Genomic DNA, 19,765 nt, shown 5'->3' with positions numbered 1-19,765 from the left:
GAGGGCAGAACAATCCTGTCAGAATATAGAAATCCCTTTCCAGTGTCCTTGGCTATATGGGTGGAGGCTGGAGCTGTTTGGATGGACTGAATCGCCAGGGATTCTAGACTGAGTGGCTGTGAACACAACTGTCATCATTGGTACTGTTAATACTGCTGTCTTGAGCATTTATTGTGCTGTACTGCATCAGGTATGTGGGAGGACATGGGTATTAAGTATTGTAAGTATTTTACTGTAGCTTGGTCACAGTCCACACTTTAATAAAAACTAATTCTGGTAACACTTCATAATAACGTTAATTTATTAGTCTTAAGTCATAATTTTAAGTCATTTATAAACCAATCATAAATAATTAACTCACTATAAACAAATTATTGCAACATGTTTAAAGTATAATAACATTATTAGTAACTATATTCATACACATTTACAAATGATTTCTTATAAACGTTTAAAGGTTTGTAAGCCATTTGTAGACCTTGATACATACATTGTGACATGTCATTACTGACACCTTTACATAAGATTGATTTGTAAATACATCCTTCAATCATTTGTTAATAATTTGTAGAGTTTTTTGCAGTCCCTAATCGAAAGTTGCAACTCTTCACCCTTTATACACATGTATAAAGGTTTATAAGCCATTTGTAGACCATTGGTGCAAATTGGTATGTTTGCTGATCTCAATAAGATATCAAAAACAAATATTTAATTAGCTATACAGTCAACAACATCATCAAACACATTACACATCACACTAGAATACTACTGCAGCTAACTAGCTTAGTTACCTTGCCAAACCACACAATTTCACCACTAGCCAGTTAGCTAACAACGCAAGGCTTTCAATGGAAGGCGAACTAACTAGCTAGCGTAACAGTAAACGATGTATTGGACTTGTCTTGTGTTATACGCGCCTCTTGTGGAGCTATTGTGTATGACATGTGTTGTGTATTTGGGGAAGGGTCCCTCTGGGCCTTTCGGAGGTGGAAAGAGAAGTAAAGCAGTTTCTATTGTGCACACTGTGTCCTGCGTCTTTTATGTTTTATTATATACAACCACATATTGGAGGCTCCTCAGAGAAGGAAGCCATCCTACTCAGCCAGGACCATCCTACTCAGTGATTTCAGTAAAATAAAACATTGTGAAACATTTAACAATAAATCTTTTTTTAGATAAAACGATAAATAAATTCACATATCATCAAATACCTGATTGAAACACACTGTTTCAGGGCCTCTGGTATGCAGCGTGTAACATGTAAGGAACTTCAGCACGCACTGAGGGGGGGCATGGCTACAGATCTTGCCTAGGGCTCCAAAAAGGTCTAGAGCCGGCCCTGCAGACTATCATGCAGAGTTCGTATCTGCTCTTACTGGGAAGTTAGAGTCTGCCTTCAGCTGCACAAGGCTCAATGCTGCTGCAGCTCATGAACCCCAAAAAATGTACAATGATGAAAGGGTCCGTCACCGGGACTATGAAGTGGGTCAGGTGTGGTTAAACAACACTACAGAAAGCTGGTTGAAACTCGCAGCCCATTGAAAGGGGCCTTATTGGATCTTACAGGAAATGGACTCAGACGGTGAGCCAGGATTCACTTACCCTCTGTGCAATCCTCATGACTCTGACGAAAAGCACCTGATTGTACACTATGACCAGCTTAGACCATAAACAATACCACTGTCTCCTCAGTCTGTCTACTCAGTCTGTCTACTCACAGTGTCATCCTCACTTGAGGTTCCCAACTCCCCTGTGGCATTGCCCTGAGATTGAGGGTTTGGTGGAGTTGTTTCCCTTTTCTTGGCAGGCTGGACTGTTACCTGATACAGCTGTGTCATGCCCTGTTGTGACTTGGACTGGTAGAGTGGTCAAACCTCCCAGTCATCTCAAAGATGATTCAATCTGGTTCAATATGCATTGTTGCACTGTTGGTTTTTTTTTTATTTAAAAAAGAAGTGTATATAGTTTATATACATATAGTATTTGCAATATAGTTTTAATGTTGTATGTCTGTGGGCATATTTGGTGGGTGTCTACTGCTCTTTAATATTGTATACAATAGCTATAGTATATGAGCTACTATAATATAACATATTATAAAAAATTACAAAATATACAAATATACAACAATAGACAATATAATCAGAGTTTAAAATGTCCCTTGTCCTATCTGACAGTTGGAGTCGGAACATTTTAATATTCATGTGATTGATTTGCCTTTAGCCACTTTTTTAGGTTTGGCTTAAGCTAGCCTTGATGATCAAACTATTTACAAACAAATCTACTAATGATTAATAAATGATTAATGAGACCAACAAATCCATGAACATTTGTTAATGTTGTACAAATGATTTATAAGCAGTTACACAATCATTATAAAATGTTTAACACATCATCTCTAAATCATTTGCAAGTATTCATGAATGTAGGTACTTAGTTTATGAAGCATTTAAAAAATGTTTATATTAGAATCATTATTATTTGAGTTCATTATTTATTTATTGTTCATAAAAGGCTTATTAATGAACGTTATTATAAAGGGTTACCAAAATGCCCTGCTTGTGGTCTGTGGTGGTCTTAACTAACACAAAACGGATCTGTTACAGTATCTCTGTTAGTAAGGATAAATATGTTGTCAGTACTACACCACAGCTGAGATACTTTAAATCCCCTAAAAACCCTATCAAATACACTGGGTTGGGCAAGGGCAAACACATACAGCCCATTACGAACACACAAAGCACCAGAGTATTCAAACCTGGCCTGCGTGCTCAGCGAGGGACTGCACACAGCTGGTAGGGTCTGGGACAATGTGTAGCTCCTATCTGAAAATCTAGGCTGGGCTGGACCCCGGGGGGTAGGCTGAAGGTAAACCTCTGAAGAAGGGAGGTGAAGAAGAGGAAGAGCTCCATCTTGGCCAGCTGCTCCCCGAGACACACCCTCTTACCTGAGAGGAGAGACAGACAGCAACAACACACCTTTACATACCAACACATTCAAGTACCAAACAGTTGTCCTGGCTTGGGCTAGGAATAAATCCACCAGTCATTCATTATACAAACACATACACTGTGCAAATGAACAATAGGCTATACTACTAACGACAGCAGGAACTAAATAGTAATGGATTCCAAGTAGAATAAAAGGCAGGTTATCTGTATTCTCTGGCAGGACTGGGTACCAATCAGAGTTCAAATGTCAGCCATGGAAACAAAGTGGATTTACCGAGAGAGAATGGAAGGAAGGAATCTCTCCTCCTGAATGTGCCCTCTTTGTCCAGGAAGTGTCCTGGGTTAAACGTGTGTGGGGTCTCCCACTCGGTCTCTTCAAACAGAATGGAGGTGAGACTGCCAAACACCATGGTGCCCTTGGGGGACAGAGGCAGATGCTAATGGACATTTCAATTATAAAACCCTAAATGGTAAAACATCCTGGAAATAACTGACCTTTGGGATGGTGTACCCTCTCAGCTGGGTGTCTTTAGTGGCCATGCGGAGCACATTGAGCGGTAAGATATTTCCCATCCTCTGGATCTCATGGATGACTGCGTCTGTGTAGGGCATGCTGTCCTTGTCTGCCATGGAGGCCAGGCGGGATGACCCTACTACCGCATCTATCTCTGCCTGGACCTTCTCTGAATGGAACACACAAGCCATACAGAGACACAAGACACAGCACAATGGAAAGTTGTTATTATTAATCAATTCAAAGTGTGTATGTGTGTGTGTGTGTGTGTGTGTGTATGTGTGTATGTGTGTGTGTGTGTGTGCGTGTGTGTGTGTGTGTGTGTGTGTGTGTGTGTGTGCAGTGCTGTGCAAACCTTGTATCTCTGGGTAGTTGATCATATAGAGAAGACCCCAGTATAGAGTAGTGGAGGTGGTCTCTGTTCCTGCCACAAACAGATCCAGAGTGCAGAAACACAAGTTCTCCAAGTTAAACGAGGAGTCTTTGTTGGCTTTCCACTGTGAAAAATATAAAATAAAGCAAAAATGTACATCACACTAAACAATTTCACCAACAATTTAACAACCTACTTGTGACACATTACATTACGTCACTATTATACAGTACATGTGTCATACTGCAGCAATAACAAAACATGTTGTTTTATAATACTTGAGTACTGTAATTGCATTGTAATTACACTGCAATATACTTGAGTGTTTCTATTATTACACAAGTGGAATATGGACTGTTCTATTTTGCGGCTTAGTGGTGTCTGATCATGTAGTTTCAGGGTACAAGCTAGTAAACCAGAACTTGTCTGGCCACATTTCACCAACTTTTTACACAGTGTATGGTGTCACCTTGTCCATCTCGCTCAGGAAACTGTCGATGAAGTCCCTAGGAGACGAGGGGTCATAGTGTTCATTGTGCTCATTAATCTTGGTCCTCACCCAGGAGCTGACAGCCTCCCAGAGGGAGATGATCTTTTTGTGTGGGCCAGGAAGCCGTCGCATGATCCAGGGAAACGCATTGTACAACTGAACACAACACCAGAGTTGCCTTTAATTCCATTACAAATCCCAACACCTCAGGATTATTATTTGCCATGATTATGATTATTCCAAATATACTTCTAATCCTGAATCAATTATCAATCCATTTTGAAGAAGTTGATCATACTTACTTACTTTTGTCAGTGAAGGAAAACATGTACAAATATCTATCCAAATTAAGTTGGTTTAAACCTAAAACAAGTCAGACAGGAGAAATAGCCTCACATTAGCCCAAATGCTTCCTTCCAAGTAAATGGCCTCACTGATGTTCTTCAGAAGAATTTGGAATTGATTGTCACTGTACTCAAATCGGTCCCCAAAAACAAGGCAGCAAATGACATTGGAGACAGCGTTGTTCATGAGAAGCTGTGTGTTGAAGGGTTTCCCTGGAGAAAAATGCTGGATTAATTCCATCACACCCAAAACAGAACCAACTCTAAATTTGACAATAAGAGTTTAGTTTTCACTGTACCTTGCTCACTCGCTATGGCCTCATTCAAAGACTGACATTCAATCTGGATGGAAGGCTCAAGGCTCTTCTTGCCCAGTCCAAAGTTTCTTAGGGTGGAGAGAGCAAACCTCCTCTGTTCCTTCCACGGATGTCCATTAGAAAAAACCAAACCTATATATGCCATAAAGATGACACTTTTATCCAAAGCAACTTACAGTACAGTGAGTGCATACATTTTTTGTATATATCATCCCAGTAGGAATCAAACCCACAACCTTAGCATAACTAGTGCCATGCTCTACTAACTGAGCCACATAGGATTACAGTGTTGGTGTAATAATAACTTTGAGTGATCTCTCTACTGTACTGTGTATCCGACAAAGTGTAACTTGCACCATATCCTCATAAGGGAATAGTGATAAGAATGGAATGACATCAAACATAATTATATTCGTTTTGAATGTAACAGCTACGCTGCTTTGCTATGCTGTTGGCTGGGTGTTCTGCCATATATTCAGTAGCATTGACTTCAAATGGAATCCCAAGTTACTCCCATGGTACTCCAAAATATTTGAAAAAAGGACAGGAAGATATTACCTAATTTCACCTTTTTATTTTTGGCCAGACAGGTTAAGCCATTTCAGCTGTTACACCTTCATCAGAGCTTGCCGTTGTACCATAAACTTGGGATTCCATTTGAAATCATTCAGTCACTTACCTTTATTTCCCAGGATGTCATCAAATAGGGGTAGGACTGGCCTGTCAACAAAGTTGTCCCCATTTTGAACAAAGGCTTCTCTCACCAACTCGTGGCCATTCAGAACCACACACCTTTGCCCAATTCGAAGGCTAAAAATGTTTCCATATTTCTTAGCAAACTATGAGAAAAACATTACAGACTGAATAAATATGTTTATCACATTGTTTATTCAAAGACCTGCAGTGCCAGTCAAGTGATATATGGTTAGACAAGTCAACTACAGTATACAGTATAAGTATGCTGTACAATGCAGAGGAGGACTGAAAAGTACTATGCTGTAGTGATATGCATTATAATTAATCTGATATCTAAATGATATACACTACTTCAAGATTACCTCCTGAAATTGCAGATGGATTTTATTTGGATCAATGCGATGAAGGTCCCCAATCAAAGGCAAGGACCAAGGTCCAGGAGGAAAGTTCTTTGGGACTCTGTTTTTCAGGACATCAGTAAGCAGAGCAAAAATACAGAGAAATATCAAAATACTCTGAATGTCCATCCATTCTAAAAGGAAGAAGTTCATAAATGTCTTCATCTTACTGTATGTGCCTCTGAATGAAAATAGTACTAACATTCTCCAGGGGGCAAGCAACTTATTTAACCTTTAATTAATGATTATCTAACGTGTACTTTACCTCAGTGACTCCAACGCAAACTCATAACAACCCAGCTAACTTGACCTTGTTATGCTGGGTGTGTGCAATTATTTGTTACCTCAGATTAAGGCAAAGTGGAATTACACAACAGTTCAGAGTTCATGTCACCAGTTTACATAGAGTGCCTTTGGAAAGTATTCAGACGCCTTCACTTTTTCCACATTTTGTTGCGTTATAGACTCAATTTAAAATGGATTAAATTAAAAGAATTTGCCATCAATCCACACACAATACCCCAAAATGATAAAGCAAAAACAGGTTTTTAGAAATTTTAGTACATTTATTATAATTGAAATACAGAAATACCTCATGTACATAAGTATTCAGACCCTTTGCTATGACATTCTTAAAATTAGCAAAAATTAAAAAATGTTGTCAACAAATCACTCAATAAGTTGAATTGAGTCCATCTTAATGCAAGGATAATAGTTCATGTAATTTTGGAATTAATATCTTTGTTCTTATAGGGTCTCTGATTTGCATAGGAATCAATTACTAAGATGGGCAGTTTGGTTCTTTTTTGACAGCAGAGGCTTGTTCCGAGCAACACTCCCATGAATGCCATTTTGAGTGTTCAGTGTTCTTCTTATTGTTGAAGCATGCACAGTTACCTGAGATGCAGCATGAGAGGTCTGCAAATCTCTCAATATTATGTTTGGGTTGGCTTTCACCTGATTTATTATTTTTCTTGTGACCCTTGGGGATACTTTGGAAGGGTGTCCACTTTTAGGCCGAGTTGCTGTCATGTTAAATGCTCGCTGTTTGTAAATTATTTGCCTCACAGTGGACTGATGGAGCTCAAATCTTGTTGAGATGATTTTATAGCCTTCCCCAGACAGATGTGCTCTCACTACCCTCTTCCTGAAGTCCTCTGAGATCTCCTTTCCCCCTCGGCATGGTGTGTTTTGCATTCACCTGTATGGGTAACACAAAACTGACCAGGTTTCTTATCTCTATTTATCAGAGTCCCGCCCAAACTCTTTCCTAAAGATCTCTCCTTTGATTGGTTCATTTGGCACCCAATTATTTACCCACCTGATTCTACTTACCTACTTGATTTAACCAATGCAACTTGGGGTTCACTTATTTTTGCACCTGCACTAATTTCTTTATAATTTAGCTTTTCTCCTACACGCATTATTTCCTCTAAACCAACATATGGAATTTGTAAATATAAATCTGTTATGTCAGATAAAAAGATTGGTTCTGATTAAATAAAGATTTCATGGTAATCTATAATTGCACAAGGGGTTCACATACTTTCAAGCAGCACTGGATGTGCATACCCTTGCAAACAAATGCAACGTAAAACAGTTATGTAAAGGCCAGTACTCAACATCGACAGCAGATTCTTTATCATTCTTTATCATAGCATGTTCTTTATCATGTGACCTCATTCCTTAATCGCAACCGATTTATCATTTATCATTTAGTACTATTTTAAAACTCAAATCTACATACTGGACCTTCATTGCAAGATTTCATACCTTTAAGACTTATTTTGTCATTGATGTTTATGTAACAAAAGAAAGACAATGTCATAGTAAAAAAAAGGTTATGAACTTTTCTGGTTAAACATTTGTGAGTAAAAAGTCTCAAGGCATTTTTACTGCACTGAGGATGGTAGTAACACACTGCTCTCGAGTGGCCAGAAGGTAGAATGCATGTAATACCTTGTTTTTAATGCTACACCTGCATTTCACACAGTCATATGGCACCACCAACTGGTAGGTGATAAGGACATACATCATTAATAGGATACATCATAAACACTGTTAATTAATGCAGAAAATAATAGTCATACGTAGAAAAGGACGTTCCCGAAGAAACTTTGTGGGCTTGCAAAGTCTTATTTTGGTAGTTGATGAAGTTAAAAGATGGTTATAGATAGTTAGAGAGAGAGAGAGAGAGAGAGAGAGAGAGAGAGAGAGAGAGAGAGAGAAAATTAAGAGGTTCATCAGTATGGGTTTTACTGAGTAAAGCAGTAGTGACTTGTGATAGGAAGAAAGGATGATCGACAGGATAAAGATATATAGATACAGTAGATCAGAGTTTAAAAGTGTCATGCTTGAACGAAGATATCGCGGCAGTAAACTGGCCTTCTCCAAACATTTTATTTTCTGTTTCACCTCTGCAATACAACCACCAGGGAGCATCATTGAGCAATTCTAATGGTTGTGAAACAGTAGCTACTTGCCCAATTTGTGAGCTTATATTTATTATAACTTAAATGAATTGACTAAGAATTTTTTGATCTGAGAAATTCAAAATGATGTCCTTGGATAAACCTTAATTTATAACAAATCATATCTTCATGGACACTTCATAAAAGTATGTCAGACATGAAATATATGTGGAAGTGTCCCCCCGAAATTGCATATTAATTAACTCATAGTGATATAATGTTTCTCAGTTGATTCTGCGCATTTCAGCAGTAGGCTGTATGGCTTGAGCTCTGCTTACAATAAGATCAAATCATTTCCCATTAACAAACAAAAGTGTGGCAATCTGTCAAGCCACTATTATCTGATGTAATATAGTCTAGGGCAGTCAGAACAGATTTCCCACATAGGCTATGGGTCGATAAAAGTAGCATTGCCGAAGCGAGCCCACTAATTAAGTCCTCTTTTCATTATGTTTGGCAACACTGTAACTGAGTGATTAGCCTAGTTTTAGGATCTGAATCTGACCAATATTATCCGGAATACTGCAGTTTAATATGTGGAAGAGTAACAATAAAGCCAGTAGAGGGGAATATAGAAAACAGTTGTTTGGCAGAATTATATTATCTGCTCGTCACACTTGACCTTAAAAGTCTTTAGAGCAGGTGCCAGTGATGCCATGTTTACACTCCGGGGTGAAGGAGTCTTATCATGATCTGGGCACCTGACTCCAGGTGTTTGGAGAAGTGATAAGATGTAAGTGTGGGTGCACTGTAGTGTTTCTGTCACAACCTTGACTACCTAATCGCTGGATATTGGATACACACATGCACGCACACATGTGCAGACACACACACACAAAGACTCACACTCTGGACAACACTCTGAGGAGAGGTTTACTCCTTACCTATTCCGCTGTGTTCTCAAGATGAAGCTCATCCTAACTCTCTTAATCACCTGTGCACTCCTCTACACAGGTAACATACTCTAACAAGTCTGTGTGGTTCTCACATGCTGGCAAAGCAAAGTGTAGGCTGTAGCTCACTCAAACATGAGGTATTTAGGTGGTGATTATGCAGACCAAGCTAATTAAGATAATACAATGACATACTGTACTGTGTCACAATTACTGTACTTAGCTAATTGTATTCATTTTTAATATTGCCTACAAAGAGGACATGCTGCAGTGCTATATCAGTAAGGATCAGATGACCTAATGACCTTACAGAAATGTGATGCAGGACACATGTGTTCAACCTCAACAAAAGTTCACATTCCTCCAGGTAAGTGTGTGGTGTGTCAGAGATCATTTGATTGATTAAGAGATTAAGAGAGATCTTTTGGTTGATCCACTCCAATTAGAGAATACACACTGTGTACAGTCAAGTGCTTTAATATGCAATGTTTGTCTTAAAATTCAATATGTATACTGTTTATACTGTCTGTCCTACATTATGTTTTATTTTAAAAGAAACACTTCATTTGACTTTGTTTGATAATGAATTCCTAATCTTCTTACCATTTTGATTTACTCAGAAAATGTAGATTACATATTGTCAATATCATTATGTGAAAAGCCTATGTCTATGTTGTTTAGATTTTTTTGTCAATAAACTACACAGGCTACCTTTGTATCCCTCAACAAAACATATGTGTGTTAGTACAGTAAGTGATACAATATTTGTCTCATCTTAATAATTATTCATTTCTCTGTAAGAATTTGATTCCAGCTCAACTACAGTCTGAAAAGGTTGCAAAGATGGAGGCGGCTGTCCCTCACTGAATATGATATTCAGTGACTCTTATCACATTGGATACTTTTGCTGGTCTAGTTCTTCTCTCTGCTGTAGTTCTACTAGCTGCAACAATGAAACTCTCCCTGGTATGAACATAAATCCTTAGGTTCTCTCAATGAAGTTTAGGACCTTTCAATATTACATTCATGTAGTTTAGTGTTGAAAACATTTTTTAGGTGAAAAATTGAACTTCCACATCATATTTTTCAGCACCCAGTGACAAGCCCAATGGACTATGCTGCTTCTCCTGCAATAGTCCAACAGATCTTGTCTGTGACAAAGTTATTCAATGTGTTGGAGTTGAGGACCGTTGCTTCAGTGACAAAGGTTAGCTGATTTAAAACCACACTAAATCCCATAGAAGGTACTATCTATCTAACTGACATTGTACTGTATATGTCAATGATATACTTGTTCCCTCTCCAAAGGGGGAAACGATACTGTAATTAAGGGCTGTTTGTCCAGCAATTACTGTGGCAGACTGGGCGACAATGGCGGCTGTTGTAGGAGGAATCTGTGTAACACAGCCATGCATATGGAACTGGGCTGACTATACTGGGCTGACTATACAACTGGACTAGACTATACATATATTCTCCTTCCCCTGCTGGCTCTCACCATCATCAAACTGGTCTAGTGGGAAACCCCCCCTCTGGGGTACACTCAGGCAGGGTGCATGATATCTCTATTTTAGCAATATACTGTATACTGCAGTACCAGGTTCATATACAGTATAATTCCATTTCCATAAAATTAGGATGTGGCGCTGGCCTTCAGCTGGCGCTGGCGCTGGTGCTGGCCTTCAACAATGACAGACAAAAGCACTGGTTAACCCTCTGTTTCACAACTCAGAGATTAATATTTATCCTTTGCATTAAACACTAACCCATAACTCACATCTGATACTTTTATATAAAGATACAAAGGGCAGTCAGCTGGAGACTTTGCAGCAGACTGTGCTAGACAAGTGCGAGGAGGTCTACACACACACACACACACACACACACACACACACACACACACACACACACACACACACACACACACACACACACTCACTCAGACTGCGCTAATTGATTGCTTGGAGTCAGACTGTATTTAGTGCTGTATGGTCTTCTAGGGGATTGAGGGTCCATCCTGTACAGTGCTGGTCTGGTGCAGGATGTATTCCCTGAAAGAGGTGAACCCCAGGGTGAGAGGGATCAGAGGCTCACCACAGGGGACACTGCAAAGACGCGCTGCAGAGATCACAGCCAAGCTCCAACAGGTAAGTCACAGTCAGACACACACCTCAACCTGTAAGCTGGGGATATCAAAGGATTGTTGTAGAATATGCTACAGTAATACATATCACTGTCAGCATTTATGGCAACATGCTTAAGATTGCTTAGTTTAATATTTATGATTTGATGAACAAATAATACTGTTGTAGATAGAATTTGTCTGTGCTCCTTACAGGGAGTCCAAAAATCATTTAAAGAAGTCATTGATGTCAGCTCGGGCGATGCCCACAGGGCAGGGATAAAACCCATCTCCTTTGTCCGTCAGGTACTAGTATGCTTCCATTCATGCCTCTTAGGATTACCAGTCCTATAGGAGTTTTCCAACTTCAAAAAGAAATTATGAAATTGACACTTCTCAAACCTTCACTGCTTCAAACTATACACCATCCTCTATTGTAAAAAGCCAATGAGACACATATTCATTGTGAAAAATATTCATCCTGAGACCAGAGTTTTGCTATTCTTCCTTTCAAAGTTAATGGGGGGAAAAGGAGAATAATTGTGGGTGTGTCTTGGAAGTAAATGTAACAAAAAAATCCTTACAGGTTACTGATGCCCTATGGGGTTACATAGAGTCCTTACTGAAGTTACATGGAAGCCCTATTGGTTATATGGAATCCCTTCTGTTTACATGGAAGCCCTATAATTGATTTCTGACTCTATGGGCGTTCAAACACGTATTGGCAATTTGTGTTTGAGTAACTGGTGAAAATGTGTGTGTGCCTTTCTCAGGTCCTTGCTGTCTGTCTGTACCCTGAGCTCCTACATAGTGACAGCCTACCTCTGGATGTCAGGCATAGAGCCCAGAGGCTGCTGCAGGAGTGTGATGGGGGCAGTGTGGGTGAGAGCTGCATGTGAACCTACACTTACTATTACCTAAAATACAGCTGCAAAGTGTTTTGTTCGCCTGAAAGGATATATATATATATATATACCTTATTTTTATATATATACAGTATATATATCTTTTTGATCTTTTTGTTGTTGATAGGTTCATATACAGACTCCTGTGGGTTGCCTCATGTTCAGCACAGCATTGCAAAGTTTATCACAGAGCGAGACGGGGGAGTGCCCTCGTATGCCCAGAACGTCTTTATATCTGCTGGCTCTCAGAAAGCTCTGATGGTAAGACCATACTGACCATATCTCTACAGTGGATGGAATTTTAAAAATATATTTCCCTGAACAGGCATTTTGGCAATATGATGCAAAGATGCAGCCTAATCATAAACACTGACCATCAAGACATCATTTTTAGACTAGCTTGATTGTTAGACATACTGTAGATGTAAAGATCATCAATGATAAATGAACATGGATGAAAGCCCCAACCTCATGAACAATACCTTACTCAGGTGGTCCTGAAGCTGTTGGTTAGGGGGGAGGGGGTGTCCCAGACAGGCGTACTGACCCCCCAGCCCTGCCCCCACACCCTGCCCATGCTACTTGAGGAGACAGGGGCCTACATGGTGCCCTACCAGCTAAGAGAGGAGCTGGGCTGGGCCCTGGAGCTGGAGGAGCTGCATCGAGTCCTCAACACCTCTAAGGGGCACTGCTGTCCCAGAGCCCTCTACATCAGTAACCCAGGAAACCCAACAGGTACTGTATGTTGACACTACAGAGTGTGTGCAGGTTTCTATTTGTACAGACAGTGCCAATGCCAATGTCCAAACTGTGATAGTTAATTCCCAGTTGGATGATATTCTGTGTAACGATCTAACAGACATGCAGGGTTAAGTTCTGAATCAATAGTTAATTTTTGAGCTGACGTTGTTATTGTTTGCCAGGTCTCATTTAGCTATGTGCCTATGCATGTAGCTGTGATATTTCATCCACTTTAAGAGCTTCACTGCCTTAACTGGCATTAAGAGACACATTTCTTGTGCTTATAGGTCATGTACAGAGCAGGATATCGATAGAGGAAGTGATTCAATTTGCTGCAAAGGAGAGGCTCTTCCTATTGGTTGACGAGGTGATGATCTCACTGGGGTCGGGTGGTCAGGCTGTTTGTGCAGGTTAGACAAGTATCAAAAATAATTCAACAACAACAACCCTTGTATTAGTTTTAGAGTCATTGTATGGTATCTGGCAACTGGTACACAGTAGCATCAATATCTGTTCGTTCAGTGTGATAAAGAAGGAGATATTGTAATTGGCTTCATGGCCCTTCTCGATACACTCTTTCAATGTCATTCTCTTATTCAGTGCTCCTCTCTTTCTTGCCTGTCCTGTGTCCTGTAGGTATACCAGGCCAGTGTGTATGGAGAGGACAGAGAGTTTGTGTCCTATAAGAAGGTCCTGTTTGAGATGGGCCACCAGTACTCTAACACTGTAGAACTGGCATCCTTCCACTCAATATCCAATGCTATCACAGGAGAGTGAGTCTACATCACCTACAGGCCAAACCACGTCTCCAAAAGTCTCTATCATGTCAAATCATGTCGAGCAATGATTCATCACATGAAAGCTATATTGCTAATGTTTAGAGCCAGTTATATATTACGTTCCCCTGGTGTTTGTTCATTCACTGTCTGCATTCAGTACACTTTACATATTTCAGCTTTTTTCTTTTTTTTAAATGAATTTACAGTGGCTGCATACCTACAGCATAAAAAGCGAATAAATTAAGAGTGTATAGTTCTGTTTCTTTTCCTTCTGTGCCACCTTGTGTGTGCCCTTCTGTGCCCAGGTGTGGCCTGCGGGCAGGTTACATGGAGTTGGTGAACTTGGACCCAGCAGTCATGCTGTTTGCAGAAACACTGCTGTGTGCTGATATCAGCACTCCCGTCACGGGACAGATCGCTCTGGAGCTCATGGTCAACCCCCCCATGCCTGGAGACTCCTCCTATAGCAAATACACACAGGTGATAAGCTTAGACATACTGCAGGTTGCATGAATAGCCAACAGCTGCTTTATATCAAATTCCAAAATTCTCATCTCCGATGCTGTTATATTCATAACCCTGTCATGCTCTTATTACCCTGTGATGCTCTTCACATGACAATATACAATATGATCATTATTATCTTTATCTTTATTATTATTATTATTATTATTAGTAGTAGTAGTAGTAGTAGTAGTATCATCATATTCCTTTGTCACTATTATTGTATCACCTCAGACCACCTGTAGACACCACACTGCTTTGACAGACAGTATCAGACCATTGCACCTATTCTTGCCACCTAGGAGATTCTCTCCAATCGGATCACTCTGGGCCAGAATGCCCAGCGAGCCTGCGAGTTCTTTAATGGTCTACAAGGGATGAGCTGTCAGCCAGTGATGGGAGGTGTCTTTGCATACCCCCACCTGAGCCTCCCTCCTGGGGCAGTGGAACAGGCCAAGGTGAGCACACTGACCTTACTACCCCTCTCTATACAAGAGAACCCCAACCCACTGTATGGCACTCTGAGTAAAACTCATTATAGTGAACTACAAGCTAATAAGGATGTATTATGGCAGTGTTCATTTCTTTAATTCAGCTTTAACTAATTACAGTAATACTATGTAGAAGTTCAATGATCATTGCTTATATTTCCCTATCACTCCTTACTTTCTTTCTTTCTTTCTTTCTTTCTCCCCCTTCCCTCTCTCTGGATCCTACTACCTCTCCCTCTCTGTGTACTGTAGATGCTGGGAGAGGCAGCAGTTATGCTGTACTGTCAGAGGCTACTAGAAGAGGAGGGTGTGTGTGTGGGAGCAGGGTGTGAGCATGGGCAGAGAGAGTGCAACTATCTCAGGTAAGAGACTTCTGTGTCTTTGCTGTGAAGCTGTGTGTGTGTGTGTGTGTGTGTGTGTGTGTGTGTGTGTGCCTGATAGTGTTGTTGTGGATCAAAGCCAAAGAGAGGTGATCATATTAGAAATAGGCTGCTTGTTCGAGGAAGCCTTTTCGACAAATTGTTAAAATACAAGCCCGATGTCAGACTTATTCGTGGCCTTGGCTTCTTGTGTCAGCTGGTGGTACTGATATTTGGCAGCCTTGGACATGTGCATGTGTATGCGGCCTGAAAATTGCAGATAAAGAGCCAAACATCTTGCAATATACTGCTCTAGGTCAGCTGTTATGGGAAGCTTAGCTGTGTGGCAAAAACAGTGCCACTTGTCTTCATGATATCTATATGACTGTTGTTTTAGTTTGAGTTCTTTGACGTAATGTTTTACTGTGAACACAAATAAAGTATTCAAAGCGTGAATTTGTGATAGTTTTAGTAACTGTACATGTACCTTTGTACCTCTCAGACTGTGTGTCCTAACCCCCTCTGACGTACTGGAGGAGGTCCTAGCACGCCTTGGCTCTTTCCACCTGCGCTTCTTGGACAAATTCTCCCATCATGCCTAGTGTCATCTCAAGGACAGTGACCTGGACTGACTTTCCATACAGTACATTCCATACAGTACATTCCATACAGTACATAAATGCTGTAGCCTAATGCAAATCTCCCAGGGAAAGATATGGCAGCCATGTAAATTATATTTTTGGCCAATCGAAACAAGAATAAACTAGGTTACAAAAATAGTTTGCGACTTTTTTGTGTGACTTATTGATGAGAAATTAATGGAATCAATTGAGTGATAATAAGTAAGTCAGTGAGTCAGCCAGTGACACAGTACTAAAGGTAATACATTAATGCACATTCAGATAAACCAGTTTGACATTAAATCCACACACAGACATTCTGTTTTCCAGGGTTATGTAAGGTTGGTATTGAAACAGATGGGGGAGCAGGTGTGGATTCCCAGGTTAAGGATGATGTGTGTGTTTTCTGAGCCATGGGGAAGGAGGGCAGATCATAGAGATATGTGACAAGCTCAGAATGGGGGTATAAAAGCCGAGGCCCAGAGTCTAGTCTCCACTCTGGAGGGAAGATGATGAAACTAGCCCTTGTCCTGCTGCTGGCGGCCTACGGTGAGTACCTACTGCCCCTGACATCCATACTGTTGGCTATCCATATGACATGAGAATGACAGCCTCATAACACTTACAAGGGGTATCCTATCAGCATTTAAATGATGGCTCATAAAACAAATCATCTTAGTTCAAACCATCTGGTATGTACTGTAATATGACCATGTAAAGTAGTCTGATCATGTACGGACGGGTCATCCCATTGTCCCATGGTCATTACTGTAGTATGGTCATGAGTATGGTTTAACTCAACTCAAAGCTACTGGTGTGGGTAACTCTCTGTTCTCTCTGTGGCCCAGCCTACGGGTGTGGCATGCCCACCTACCAGCCCTCGATCAGCCGTGTGGTAAACGGAGAAGATGCCCGCCCTTACAGCTGGCCCTGGCAGGTGAGCCCTCCATCCATATGCTGATCACATCTAACTATACCTGAGGGATCAGGGCCACTTACACACACGCACGCGCACACACACACGCACACACACACACACACAATGTGATGTAGATCTACATACCATGGCTAAAATATCTAAAATGACCATTTGTTTTCTGAGATGGTATGCCCCTGTTCCTGTCAATAGTATATATCCCACTACCCTTTTATGGCAGATTATCCTTTACTTGCAAACTACATTTTACAAAAGGCAAGTGAATATAATTACCGAAACATTTATATTTGATCTTGTGTTGTTTCTGTGTTCTCAGATCTCTCTGCAGTACCTTAGTGGGTCTCGTTACCACCACACCTGTGGCGGTACTCTGATTGCCCCTAACTGGGTCATGACTGCTGGCCACTGCATCTCGTGAGTAAACGTTCATCCTCTCTCTTCAGCACTGTGACCATGTGGTCTGACTGTGATCTTTGATGTGTGATTGACTGTATGTGTGTCAGGTCCCGTACCTATCGCGTGGTGCTGGGGGAGTATGACCTCACCCAGCAGGAGAACTATGAGCAGATCAAAACGGTGGAGAGGATTGTGGTGCACCCCGGCTGGAATGACAACTGTGTGGCCTGCGGGTGAGGATGAAATAGACACACACACACACACACACACACACACACACACACACACACACACACACACACACACACACACACACACACTGACCACACATCGGACACACCCTTAAGAAAAACTCATCTCATTGACATAGCAGATGTCCTGAGCAAACCATACCACACACACACACAGACACACATTTGTTTTCATGTGGATCTATTTGTATGTTTTCCATGCTCAGAGATGACATTGCCCTGATCAAGCTGGCCTCCAGTCCCGTCCTGAATGACAAGGTCCAGCCCTCCTGTCTGCCTAAGAGCGGAGAGATTGTTGCCAATGAGCCCTGCTACATCACCGGCTGGGGAAGACTCTACAGTAAGGCTGTGCCATCCTAATCTATTAGCCATGTTATGACATTGCTGTGACGATGTTATAACCATGACATTACCATACTATGACTGTGTTGTGACCTTGTGTTCTCTCCTATAGCCGGTGGTCCCATTGCCTCCAAGCTCCAGCAGGCCCTGATGCCCGCTTTGAGCCACAGCACCTGCAGCCAGAGTGACTGGTGGGGAGGCACTGTCAAGCCTTCCATGATCTGTGCTGGAGGAGATATCCGCTCTGGCTGCCACGTGAGTGTCCCCATTTGCAGTACCTCCCTACCTACAGTACTCACCATAACCACAGTAGTACAGTGTATTCTACCACAAAATGGATCTTAGCATTGTCACAACAACTACTTTCTATTTCCTCCCATCATGTGCCCTCAACCCCTCTCACTCTGTCTGTATTGTTCCACTCCCTCTCTCCCTCTCTCCCTCTCTCCCTCTCTCCCTCTCTCCCTCTCTCCCTCTCTCCCTCTCCCTCTCTCTCTCTGCAGGGGGACTCTGGTGGTCCTCTGAACTGTAAGGGGGTAGATGGTAAGTGGTACGTCCAGGGGGTGACCAGCTTTGTCTCGTCCCGCGGCTGTAACACCATCAAGAAGCCCACTGTCTTCACTCGCACCTCCTCCTTCACCCAGTGGCTCAGTGACGTGAGTCTCTCACCTTTCATCCTCCAAACACATCATATCTCTTCTGTATTAGCTCTAGCCTTGAGCTACTGTAGATTACAATCTCTGACCCTGTGGCCTTTACAGGAATCTATATTTGTGCAGTATGTATGTATATATTTTGCCATTGATAGTATTCTTTTGAGTATTTGGCACTTGGTATACGATGTGGTTGAAGGTCTGTCGGTTAGAGTCGATCATATTGTTTTCAAAGCTGTGGTCTCAAAATCTCCCATTTCTTCCTCCCTTTCCTTTAGACTATGATGCGCTATTGAAGAGCTGGAAAAGACTTTGCTGAAGATCAAAAGAACATGTTCAATAAATTCACCTGATGAATGTCAACTGTCGAAATGTAATTCTATCCCTCAAACAACTTTGTATGTGCAGATAATCACTTGCCGATGCACTTTTGAAATGAGTCAATCTTATAGCAGAATAACCTTGCACCCAGGCTACTTTTGCAGCACATATACGCCTGTACGAATAGTGTTCTCATTCTGGTATAGGCAGAGGTTAAAGTTAGGGTTAGGGTTAGGGTTAGGGTTAATGTTATTTTATTTAGTGCCGGTGCACTCCTCCCAAAGAAATATTGTTATCATTGTTATCATATAGAAGGCAAGGCAAGGCAAGACATAAAAAAGAATAATAGTCACAGTGCATTTGAGGGTCAGAGTGCAATTATTGGCAGCAATTTAGTTTTCTTTACCTTAGAATATCTGTTCCCTGGGTGTTTGGGACCTTAACCCAAATCTGTATTTGGGACTCTAACCCAGATTTTTATTTGGGACTCTAACCCACATTTTTATTTGGGACTCTAAAGAAGAACATGCCCCCAACACCATGTGAAATCAGTGGCGTTGTTTCAGCTAAACAGCATATGGCTGTCATTGGCACAACAATTCATAATCACTGAATGGTGAATTTGGTATCCTGCATCAATGGAACGCTTTGTATCATTCACTTTGAGAGAACAGAGAGTCAGTGTTGCCTGCAAGATTCACATCGAGCATGTGTTCAATTGTTTTAACGTACTTCGTTAAGCAAGCATTTACTGTAGGCACTGTTGCACACATGCAATTAACCTTGATCAAGGGATTGTTCACTATTTATTATTACTTATTATTATTACTATTTATCCTATGAACATGGATGTGAAAGTGATCATGAGGTGAATTCATCTTTAGAGGTTTTGTGTCG

At 41.0% G+C, this 19,765-nt stretch overlaps 3 protein-coding genes across 3 annotated transcripts; 2 read left to right on the top strand and 1 right to left on the bottom strand.

Annotated features, from left to right (window-relative positions):
* Positions 1–2,771: 2,771 nt before the first annotated feature.
* On the bottom strand, positions 2,772–6,248 carry LOC310805801 (cytochrome P450 2J4-like; the record flags this gene model as incomplete). The annotated part of the gene is made up of 9 exons (XM_083671607.1): positions 2,772–2,947; positions 3,226–3,367; positions 3,447–3,634; positions 3,821–3,962; positions 4,308–4,484; positions 4,725–4,885; positions 4,972–5,121; positions 5,669–5,828; positions 6,048–6,248. 9 exons carry the CDS (start codon positions 6,246–6,248, stop codon positions 2,772–2,774), a joined length of 1,497 nt encoding a protein of 498 aa, XP_083527733.1.
* A 5,241-nt stretch (positions 6,249–11,489) lies between these two features.
* On the top strand, positions 11,490–15,950 carry LOC310805450 (alanine aminotransferase 2-like; the record flags this gene model as incomplete). The annotated part of the gene is made up of 11 exons (XM_083671147.1): positions 11,490–11,594; positions 11,786–11,875; positions 12,343–12,451; positions 12,602–12,735; positions 12,966–13,209; positions 13,503–13,582; positions 13,852–13,988; positions 14,300–14,474; positions 14,801–14,956; positions 15,242–15,351; positions 15,851–15,950. The coding sequence occupies 11 exons, from the start codon at positions 11,490–11,492 to the stop codon at positions 15,948–15,950; spliced, it is 1,440 nt and encodes a 479-aa protein (XP_083527273.1).
* Positions 15,951–16,477: 527 nt separating this feature from the next.
* LOC310805800 (proproteinase E-like) lies at positions 16,478–18,843 on the top strand (the record flags this gene model as incomplete). The annotated part of the gene is made up of 8 exons (XM_083671606.1): positions 16,478–16,517; positions 16,817–16,905; positions 17,222–17,319; positions 17,409–17,534; positions 17,759–17,892; positions 18,007–18,149; positions 18,398–18,550; positions 18,826–18,843. The coding sequence occupies 8 exons, from the start codon at positions 16,478–16,480 to the stop codon at positions 18,841–18,843; spliced, it is 801 nt and encodes a 266-aa protein (XP_083527732.1).
* Between the last annotated feature and the right edge of the window lie 922 nt (positions 18,844–19,765).

The sequence above is a fragment of the Argentina silus genome (assembly GCF_951799395.1).
Source record: "Argentina silus genome assembly, chromosome: 6".
Classification (NCBI taxonomy): Eukaryota; Metazoa; Chordata; class Actinopteri; order Argentiniformes; family Argentinidae; genus Argentina; species Argentina silus.
The sequence above is the reverse complement of the archived record's forward strand: the minus strand, read 5'-3'. Positions and strand labels throughout refer to the sequence as shown.